Here is an 11,190-nt window from a genome sequence, read left to right as displayed (position 1 = left end):
GCAGGGGAGAATTCTCTTGTGAATATTTCCAGGAAATTATTAACCCTCATCTGGGAGGCAAAGTTGTTTCCTTTTTAAGTTGAATATCTTGCCCTGTGGCGGATGCGAGTTTGCCACAGTAAAAAAAAAATCCTTTTTCAGTCCGTGAAGATGGTCGAATAGTGAAGCTGTGTTAGTTACACTGAGTGTTACACCATGCAAGTCAAACTTCACAAGCAGTTCATATTGTAAATGTTTTGTTTCACCATTATTTCTGAAGTTTTTCTTGTGCAAAAAACACACATGGTGCTACATCTGTTACACCAACAAGCCCAAATATCTACATTGATGGACCATTCTTTCACCTCATTTTCGCTTTTGCATGCTTCGCGTGGTAATCATGCTTTAGAAGTGCTTCTTTTTTTTTCGGTTCTCCCCTTTCTTTTTTGCGCGTAAGGTTTCTGTCTGTGTTTTGCTGGTCTTCTCTGGCGCACAGCTCGGAGTTGGCCTCCCGGCGCTGCCGATGTGTTTCGGCCGGTTCGCGGCACGCACTTCGGGATCGGCCTCCAGGCTTCTGTTCTTTAGCATGGTATAATTACACGATACTCAAGAATTGTACTTGCCCTGCCATGGAAGAAACATCACCGAGAAACAATCACTGCATGCCCTGCTCTTGAATCACTTGTCATGCAAGGCAGCAATTTCACCAAGAGGTCAGCACAGATTTCGCTTTCATAATAGCATTTATTACACCATAGTGGCCGATAGGGAGATACAATAAAAATAAATTAACTCTCTCAGCATCATCTTCAGCAACATGGTAACAACACTGCACAAACAAAAATTTCTGGGTTTGAAAGTCGGGAGAGGGGGGAGTGGCGTATCTCTGTATGTGTGTATGTGTGTGTGGCAAAAAAAGCTGCTCAAGCACTCTTGCATAGGAACCTTTTTTGCTACATACCCTAAAACTCCAACGTGAACTACATTTTGGAACGAGACTCGTTTCCCTTGAAAGTGAATTGTGCTTTCAATGCATCAACTGCCAGTGCAAGTGGCACCAAGGGACGGACACATCGTCTTTCAAGCAGCTGTGCTTTTAGAATGTGAGACTCTGGCTTCAACTATGTGCAAGTGCTTCAGTGTAGCACGACAACTATTATATTACACATATACATGTTCGGCATTGTCAAGTATTGTGTGGGGACAGAAAGCAGATAGTTAATACCGCTGTTCCATGGGCACTTCCAATACACAGAGTCAATCTACACTGAATATTTGGAGCATGAAGCGTAAGTGACTATAGTAGGATCTAAGTTAACCATGCTTGAAAATGCCAGTGCCAGTGGTACTCAACCTGATTCAAGTTCAATACGCATCAACTCATGCCCGCTTGAAATTGCTCATGTAACAGAGATATGACACATATCTGCACCATTTGTGCCCCGTCACTTGAACTTATTGCTTTTGCTAAATATAATTTTGCTTCAGTTTAACGGTTGTGCCTCAAAACAACCAGCGTATCTTGGTATCCTCAACTCAGTTCCAAAGGTATCTTGAAGAACATTGCTTAGCTTTAAGCTTTCAGCAATAACAATCTGTGTTCATTAGCACCAAATGCAGCTGTGGCAGACTTGCAAACTGACATGTGTGACAAGACGCCCTAAACATGTTTGTGGATCAAACTCTGCTTGCTGAAAAACTTGACTAGCATACTAGTGGCAGCAGGCAGAACAGTGCTTAAGTTTTACTGTGCTGTGACATTAAGGTAGGCTGCTCATGTATAATGTGACCACACAGAACAGTAGAAAATTTAAGGGTTATATAAGTAAAAACGATTCAGCTGTTCTACTGAAGTAATGAACCTAATAGCATCTCAGCTCAAACCTTTTGAGCTTGCTAAAAGGCAAAGCAAGATTAAATGTGGAATGTTTCAGTAATGAAACGTAAATGACCAAGATTCATGACATTGTCTAGTTTTGGAACACACCAACCTTGTCATATTATACTAAGAGGAATCATGAACATTGGATAGTCTTATGAACAAGCATTACATACACTAAGGTGGCAGGCTCTTAAACATGGTAAACAAAAACTAGTTTCTGTAAGCTGTTGCTGAAGGCGGCCTCCTTAGGAGCCACAGTAGTACATAATGCCATAGAAGTGTCTCTTGTCTTAAATAATTAGTCCAAAACCTGTACACAATTCATAACACACACTAGCACATCATGTGTCCAGACAATGCACCTGCTCAGCAGAACAGTTTGAAGCGCTGTCACGTGAAAGCTGACACTTGTCCGTGTGCATTGTCCTTATATCAAAACACATCTACCACAGTCACACATTGTTTGCAGACAACTTTGCTCCTTGCCGTCACTCAGATGGGACTCCCTGTAGAAGTTAACTTTTGATGCAGGCTACACTTGGAGGTGAGGTCCTTTCACTAGATGAAACAGCAGTTCCTAATGTGACGCACGTGCCTCTTCTCCCTGTATGGTGAGTTGCAGCTTTTCTGAAGATCACTGGAATGCAGGATTGTGACTGACTGCTGGCTGGCCACAAGGTGCATCACTTCCAGGGCAAGTGTCAGGTATATATATCAGGTAAGGTGCTCTGTACAATAGTAAAAGGAACATAAACTTCATACGTAACAACAAAGCAGACCACTCAACTGCTGCGATGTTGGAGAGGAGGCTTAGGCAAGTCTCCGTTAAAGCATTGACATTGGACCAGTGCCTTTAGGGTGAAGGAAACTCCAGGCAAATGTCATGCACTGTCTATTCCATCCTATCAAGCACTGGTAAGTACTGGTACGCACTCGATGCAGAATGCAGCCTTTTGCTTGGCTTATGTACAAATTCTACATTCATAAGTGCACCAGCAAGGGTTCTAAACGCTAATCTGAGTCCCTGTTTCTTTCTGTCTGGGACAGGGACATTATGACCTGCCACACAGAGAGCCACAGGAAATGCAGCAAGGCGCTGCAAAGCATACTTCTTTGTTCCCATGACAAATCCCAGCAGGTCCCTGTGCACCTGTTCATGTTCTGCCTGCCGTGTCTTCTGGCTTGGCAGACTGTTTTGTAAGTTGGCAATTATGCTCAAAGCAACAGACGTTTTGCCTTTCTGCCAAAGCGTCACATGAGGACCTCGCAACCAGCCAAAAAGAGGCCACAGGATGCTCAGGAAGGCCTCCTCTTCTTTTCTTTGTTCCCACCAACAAGTTCACAAAGTGTCCATGCTTGCACCAGAGTTTGTGCCACACTGTCCATTGTTGTCATAACAGCAAGCCTATCACCTGCGACTTCTGGCCACTGGCGTCTGCGGATGTGCCGCCTTCCTGTGCGTATTCGGCAGTAGCCTGCCAAGCAAATGGCCAGGTGGGAGAGCTGGCACCACAGAGCTGCGATCTCGAGATGGTGCTGCACTTCCACAATTGGCCTCGTCACTGCCGTCGCCACATGAGTCAAACCCGTCGCACCAGACAGAACCTGGCACGCAGCGGCCATTCTGGCACTGGCGCTGGTGTGCCAGACAGGGCGAATCACAGCCAGGCGGCTCGTCTGATCCATCATCGCAGTCACGGTAGCTGTCGCAGAAGTTGTCCATCGGGATGCACTGGCCACTGTTACAGGTGTGCTGAGAGGTGGGACAGACTGCGAAAAGAAAAGAAATGGCAGGACGAGAAGGTCCATCAGATGATCAAACCTGAAGCTCGAATACATTCATGGAACACTAAAGTCATTTAACAGGTTGCTATGTAAAAAAATTATTGTCCCACTAAAAGTAGAGTCCCTTTGATTTAGAGCTATATACCACGACAATAATAGCTCCCTTAAAACAGTATTTGCGTAGTTACTTTAAAGCATTGAAGGGAAACACACGCACACAAAAGTAAGTAATCCAGATTGCCTGATAACTCTTGTGCAAGAATATTCTACTAACTCGTATAAACCTGCCAGGCAGAATAAGTAAGATAACTGACAGAAAGTGAGACCGACACTGCCACCCGCAGTGAATTGTCGCAACAGGTCACTGTCACAGTGAAATCCTTCAGCAACTTCCGTTTCCTTTACTTGGAGTCTATTTTCTGCACCACGAACAGCCTGGTGTTACAACGTAAGCCACGGTGGCACAGTCACTACTCCGTTGCAGCCTCAGCGACCAATGTGTCGTGAACTGCACTTCAGTATGGTCAGCATTAATTGAGACCATCTTAATTTGATTTCGTGAGGCTGTGTTGGAAACGCTGCACAGATATTGACACTACAATTGCCTGAGCCATCCTTTCATGTAACCTACTACAAGTGAGAGTATAGCGCACAGCAGAGCGCATACTTACGAGTTGTGCAATTGGCCTCGTCGCTTCCATCCCAGCAGTCAACAAATCCATTACAGCGGCGATCAAGTGGGAGGCACGAAGTGTTGTTACTACAGTGAAATCCGTCGCTTCCGCATTCTGCAACACGGAAAACGGTTTGCACATTCAAAACATGCTTGTTCAAGAAATGTTTCAGCTAACAAAAAAGGAACATGGACCTACTTTTCCTTACAGATTAGGTGCAACAAAAATGCGGTGTCATGCTAGCTACAGTTGCCACTGAGATCTTCATATGAAGGCTCTTTTCAACTTATGTGAACGCTTAAGTAAAGGCACGAAGATTGTCTTTCTATTTTCATCTAGCAGTGGAAATCTTCTTGAGAGCAATTACCTTGGCCATAGTGCCTGCATCCAAAAACTAACTTTACTGCATTAGACAACAGTCACAGGTGAAGCCACTATGTGTAAAAGAAGGACCACCCCCTGCAAATCTTGGAGGCCACGGTCTTTCTATCAATGATAGAAATGCTGGAAAGGGGGCTTGTGTTTTGAGTTTCCGCATGACAGAATTACGTTTTCTCGCGCATTAAACTTACAATCCGACGTTATCATGTCTGTAGTTTGTGTGTAAGTCATACTTTACGATTTTTCTGATGGATTCTACTTTGAGAAATTCAATTAGTTCAGTAACTTCCTTGAGCTACATGGAGGGTTTGTTTGGTTGAGTATCCGTGGTTTGAAATGACTCTACCAAAACAACGGTCGACACTGGACGGCGACTTTCTGCGACACAGGGCTCTTAATGCTGTCACATTAATATAGAGTTTTACAATACTTTTGGGGCCGCAATGAGATTTGCGGGTGTTAGCGTTGGGGCACGCAGGAGTGTAGAGTTTTAGAACAGGGCTTTGCATTTGCGGATACCGTCTTGCGCTTGCAGCGCCACTGTGGCGTCAAATAAAAGCAATTAGAAATAATTAAATAAGATATGCAATTTCATGACAAGAGTAATTTTGACAGTCGTGTTTCGGCATTTCATTACAATTTAGAGGCTATTCTATTAGCAGCAAGCAATTAGTTGCACTTAGTTCTGAATAACTAACTTTATGTGCCTTCGCCAACCAAGTTAAGGCTTGTCAGACCTGTGAACCATGAAATCGACAACCGAATTCAGAATCAACGACATCTAATCAATCAACCTTCATAACACATGCTAGTTGAGAGAGAGCGATAAGCACAGTTCCCCTAGCTTGCGAACTTCACAAATTAACACGAATCGAGTCCAGTTTGGTGCTAAGTTAGAGCCGTCGTTTCAATCGGTGATGCCATGTTTTTTGGCACAAATCTTTTGGGGCAGTGTTCGGGCCTTCCGCTAAATCAGTGAAATAGCATGCTGGACGCAAAACCCAAATGCGGCTTGCGTCTCGCGCATGCACAGTGGCTTTGGCGCTATTTCTTTAGGGGCCCCTCTTCTACGACTCTCTAATAATAAAGTCTAATAATAATAAAGTCTCTCACTAATAAAGTCCCACCATCTGCATTTTGACACTCGGCTATTTCACCACCGGCTTAAAAAAAAGCTCTCGGTTATTGGAGTGTCACATCAATTTGAATTATGCCGCTCGCCGCTCTGTAGGCCGTCGTAGCTTACACTCACCGCAGTTGTATTCGTCCGTCATGTCGTAGCAGTTGAAATGCCCGTCGCAGCGGCGTTTTTCGGGGATGCAGAGACCGTTCTTGCAGCGCCACTCGTCGTGGAGGCACTCTGAAATGATACAGAAGAAGCAAAGATAAGTTAATCGTCGAAGCAAGCGAGGCGGTCTATGTGCATAGAGTTTGTTGGTCTCTGAGACTTGGTTCTACTGACTTGTAGACATCCGGGGTAATCTAAATATAGAAAGGACTAAACGCCTACATATACGAAAGCCAAACGTCAAATACAGCACCCCAGCCGACGGACGTTTTCGTATTGCGTAACAGTATTCCAATTCTTGCCTTCAGGCTTTCGTGTCACCGGTGTCACGCGGCCACTTTCGATAGCAATCAATTAAGCCCGATCCGAACCGAAATTTTCAACCGCGATTGGCTACCTTCCGCAGCTCGCGCAAAGGAGTCAATCGCGACAGAGATGTACCGCCCAGATCGGGCTTGATCGCGATCGAAAACGTGCCGTGTGGTACCCGCATAGCGGAGACCAATTTACTAAAAATGAAATAATCGCTAATCAGCAGTGATGGAAGAATAACAAGCACTCAGACATACGCGCATGACGCACACCCAGGAAAACCAAAATCACTCTGGGTGCTCTGTTTTCAGATCCATGCCCACCACAATTTTCATCCCAGGTCAGCTAGGTCCAACACGGAACAAACACGTCGTGACGCTGCCTGATATGGCATCGGGAATATTCGACTCGCGAGCGCCGCGTTCGGGCGTCGCGCCACTCACCGGAGTCGTCGACGCAGTGGACGGTGGCGTTGTCGAGGCGTCGGCAAAGCTCGTTGGGACCCGAGCACCATCCGCCGCATCCCCGGGGATCCTTCGGGTCCTTTGGCGTCACGCAGTGCGGCTTGGTCTCCTCGCCGCTCATGAAGCATATCTCGCCCGGCTGGCACTGGTGGCACGGCCTCCCTGCGAACCGGTCAGAAGGAAAGCTCTAGGTTAACGCCGCAACTGCACCTGTCCCCGTATACAGTTGTCATTCCGCCGACCAAGAAACTTGGCTTATGCCCGACCTGTTGAGCACACGGCACTTTGCTACGTGAAGTAGACGTAAACCGAACACGCAGCTCTGCGTTCGATCCGCACCGCCACAGCGCTCACGCACGGCACAGTGGTACGCGCAGGTGAAACGTGAAAGCCATCATTGCAAGACCGCGCCCACCACAGGGCAGTTTGTCGTTGAAGCCATGTTCGTTACACTGAGAGTAAAAACACTAGGCCTTAGTTGCTCGCCCGGCTACCTAATCGTTGCTTTGCAAAACTCTCGTGTCGCGGATACGTCATGCGCACGCCTGGAGACGGGTCAGAGAGCCGTGAAGAACAACGCATCCGTGTCTCTGCGCTACTGCTACTCCAATGCCCAGAGAAGGGGGCGAAGAGCGGTTACATCCTCTTTCAAGCATCAAAGTCCGCTGCAGCAAACACCTATGCAGATGCATTCGCATAATGTGTTCAAGCGCCCGTTTTCAATGAGTTTCGCGATGAGCCTGCGCCTGCATTATGTGTTCGGCCTTTCATACGTGACCGTCTTTCTTTCTATTCTTTTTTTAAAGAAGAGCAATCAGCTAGCGTTGGAATCGTAGTATACATTCGTGCTCTTAACAAGCATGGCCTCGCAGATCGGGCGGCGGATGCCGTGCCGACCCCATCTCCGAAGTCATGCAACAAGCCTACCGACATTCACAGCGCCCCGCGACTATATATGGACACTACGAACAAGAAAAGAGAGCTCCGAGGCTCGACTCACAGTCATCGGGCATCGATGGCTGCGAAGCAGTGTCCGCCGTCGCCTGCTTGCGCGTCGTGGACGGCGGTGCCGCCGTCGCGCCCTCGGTCTCCGAGTCGTCGCCACCGTCGTCGTCGCCGCCGTCGTCACCGTCCTCCGAGACCGCGTCCGCGCCGGTGGTCGTGGTCGTGTGGGGCGGCGCCCTGGTCGGGCAGAGGCAGCTCTTGAACTCGACCTCCTTGCCGCCCTGCTCGAGGCAGGCCAGGTTGTCGGGCAACAGGCTGCCGCGACCGTAGTGCGAGCGGCACTCGCGCCTTCGCGAGCGAAGCCGGTTCGGGTTGCAGAGGCCGTCGTGGCCCGTGCAGTCGCTCCACGGGGACCACGGGGACCAGGCCGCTGCGCGCAAGACGAGAGAGGCTTCAGTCGGAACCAAACGTGTCGGCAGTGCTGACATGCACGGGGCTCATTTACTACCACAGCTTGCAGACTTTATTCAGATGACGTGAACGGAAAGACAATCAACGGACGCTGTATGCAAATTTTAAAAAAGCGGGGGAGGGGGGGGGGGCGGAGAAACACACGTCAGAACCAAACATGCCAGCAGTGCTAACATCACGGGGTTCATTTACTACTACAGCTTGCAGACCATATTCAGATGACGTGAAAGGAAAGACAATCAACGGACGCTGTATGCAAATTTAAATAAAAGCGAGGGAGGGGGGGGTGGGGTCGAAACACACGATGAATAATGCGCGCAAACAAATGCCAAGGGATGTCCAGAAGGGCTGAATGCCTCAAGTAAGCACGCGGAATCCTTGCAATCCGCTTAGGACGTCACCAGTGGCCCCCCACCGTTCCCTAATAATTTTACGTAGCCATTCATGAAATTGCATTGGCACGGAAAGAAGTGCTTGACACGAGGTTTATTGCTTTCGCGACTTCGTTTTACAAAATCGCGGCGGCGGAAGTCTGCAGAGATGGAATCTTACCGTCAAAGTAGGATGGCCCATGTGTCACCATGACTGGAGGAGGGATAGCGCCAGGCTTGACATCTGGACAAAAGTAACATAATCATGTCAATTAGCGCCGATGGCTGAAGCCCGAGTAATTGCATAAAAGCAGCTTGTCAAGCAGGCGCTGAAATTATACATGTACTGCTCGTGGTGTGCTATAGTGACAGATAAACTTAACGGCTAAGAAGAAATAACATTTGGAGTTAAAAGCCGTAACACCATACCCTTGCATATAATTAATGTACGCGCGAGTTCTCTTTCAGCAACGATGCCGCACCCCGCTTGTCGTATTACTACAGGCTACTTGACGCTACTATATAGCCAGTGTCCGGAATGTTGTTCACATTCCTCAGGATGCGTCTTCACCCTTGCAAGTACCCAATGTGCTGATGGCACGAATCAACGCTGGCCTCAACATTCAAAGTGTTCATCAGGTCTAATATCGGCTCATAGGAGTTTATCTACTTATTTCCTAAAATAAAAGCTGCATATAATTCCCATGGTAAAACTCCCAGTTAAACACGCACAAATACGACACTCCCTGTGATTGAACAAGCTGGGAACAGTCAAACAAACGAGCGAAGTGGGCTTCCCCTCACGAAGCCTGTGCTTGCAAGGAAGCCTGCTTTGACGGACGCTCTTTAGCTCGCTACGCACGAATTGGCATACGTCGCAAACGCCGTATGCCAGGCCGCTGCTTGCAAAATAGACATAATTTAGGCGTTAGGCACGGACCGGCTGCAAAAGAGCAAACTCTGACTTCGGCACACGTCGATCGACGCATGCGGCGATCGCAACGCCGGCACTCCCGCGATCGTCTCCAATTTGGTTTCGGCAAGCGCGAGCACTCGTGCAGTTGCTGCCGTTACGCGCAGCGCGCGAGAACTTATCTTGACTCAGGCTATGTGTAACAGTGAAAGCAAATGCAAGCTTAACACCTCAATCACACGGGCAACCGTCGATCGCGATCGAACGGGATAGAATTTCTAGATCGCGACTGTCTTCCTTCCGCAGCTTACGCAAAGGAGCCGATCGCGATTGAGAAACTCGATCTTGATCGTGCTCGATAGCGATCGAAAGTGCCACGTGTGATTGACGTGTGACCCTCGCAAGAGACCTCTCACTGGCACCGGGCCTCGCCGAATCCTTTAACTGCGTAAAGCGGGCGAGCAACAACATCGGGCAAAGCGAATGCCAACTATTATACTCACTCGTGAAGTGCAAGGATCGTATGTCGACGCGGAGGTTCCCAGCGGGAAGGATGCCGTGTCCTTGTTCGAGCACCTGGATGAACGCGAGACCCACGTGGTGCGCTGCATTCGTCAGCGGCTGGTTGAGCACGATGCGGCAGCTGACGCCGATGCTGCTACTGTCGCTGGCGCTGTTTCCACGAACGAGAAGAGAAAGAGAGAGAAGCGTCGACTGAGAAAGGGATTGCCACCGTCCACGTTGTTCGTTGCATATTATGCAAGCTGGGCACGCTCTCGCGCCGTTCCCACCACAAGATACACACAGGTACCTGCCCCAAGTTCACTTTCTTGCGAGGTGCACTATAGATGTCGTTTCCTCTCAACCGCTTCCCGACTGGACATTTTGGAATGATATCGTGTGACGGATATCATTAACACGCGCGTGAAACCTTTCCTGCGGGCACAGCAGGTAATCCCGGCAAAGTAAAAGCAGCTTTAATTGATGACGTCACAGAGAACGAGTAATGCTAAAGCACATTTTACATGACGGAGCGCATCAATCACGTTAGCGCTGTAAACTTAACGTGCGGGCCACGCGAACAGATATTAATTTTTTTTTTACTTCTTCCAGAACCGTAAAGTCAGAGAAAGCAAAGATGTGGTTTGAAACGACTGCAAAAGAGAACTCGGAAATGTGTGTCATCATTTCTTAATTTTACATTGTTATGTCAATCGCAAGTGATAAGAGCTTACAGCTCGATCTGTGATGTCACGGTTCCTCTTTCCGAAGTAGTTCAACGGCATTAGAACCGGCTTTCTCGGTAAGAACAAAATTCGCAGACCTACTCCGCGTAAGCAGGGTGTGGAGAAAATGCTCGTTCCGCGGGTACATCTCACTTTCAACGCTGCGACGACAGAAGTAGCTATGAACGAATGTGACGTTAGGTGCTGTAATCTCCGCGCAGCCAATAGACTTCATTGAAATACAGTCCCACGATAGGTATAGATATCTCTCAGAATGTTAGCATGATAACGTCAATTCGGAGCCACAGAACCCAATGGAGGCTGTAAGCGCGAATGGACACAAGAAACAACTGGAAGAAAAAAAAGGAAAAAGGAACTCACCTGAATTCTATAACTTGCGTCATGTTGTAGTCTTGTGATAAGGGTCCTAAGTAGAATAGCTCGTCTAGCTGTAAACGAAAGAAAGATAAAAGAGAAACACATTTAACACCTCGACATC

The 11,190-nt window shown here is 47.9% G+C and overlaps 1 protein-coding gene across 7 annotated transcripts in view; it reads right to left on the bottom strand.

Annotated features, from left to right (window-relative positions):
• Positions 1–703: 703 nt before the first annotated feature.
• Positions 704–11,190, bottom strand: part of LOC135908477 (uncharacterized) — a 463,787-nt gene continuing 453,300 nt past the window's right edge. For all 7 annotated transcript variants that reach the window (XM_065440258.1, XM_065440259.1, XM_065440260.1 and 4 more), the window contains 8 exons: positions 11,073–11,140; positions 9,969–10,138; positions 8,734–8,796; positions 7,766–8,140; positions 6,745–6,927; positions 5,954–6,061; positions 4,318–4,434; positions 704–3,631 (listed from right to left, as the gene is read on the bottom strand). In XM_065440258.1, the coding sequence (XP_065296330.1) occupies positions 3,270–3,631; positions 4,318–4,434; positions 5,954–6,061; positions 6,745–6,927; positions 7,766–8,140; positions 8,734–8,796; positions 9,969–10,138; positions 11,073–11,140 (1,446 nt within the window). In that variant the 3' untranslated portion in view covers positions 704–3,269. The remainder of the gene's footprint in view (positions 3,632–4,317; positions 4,435–5,953; positions 6,062–6,744; positions 6,928–7,765; positions 8,141–8,733; positions 8,797–9,968; positions 10,139–11,072; positions 11,141–11,190) is intronic.

This window comes from Dermacentor albipictus, chromosome 3 (genome assembly GCF_038994185.2).
Source record: "Dermacentor albipictus isolate Rhodes 1998 colony chromosome 3, USDA_Dalb.pri_finalv2, whole genome shotgun sequence".
NCBI classification, from domain to species: Eukaryota; Metazoa; Arthropoda; class Arachnida; order Ixodida; family Ixodidae; genus Dermacentor; species Dermacentor albipictus.
The sequence above is the reverse complement of the archived record's forward strand: the minus strand, read 5'-3'. Positions and strand labels throughout refer to the sequence as shown.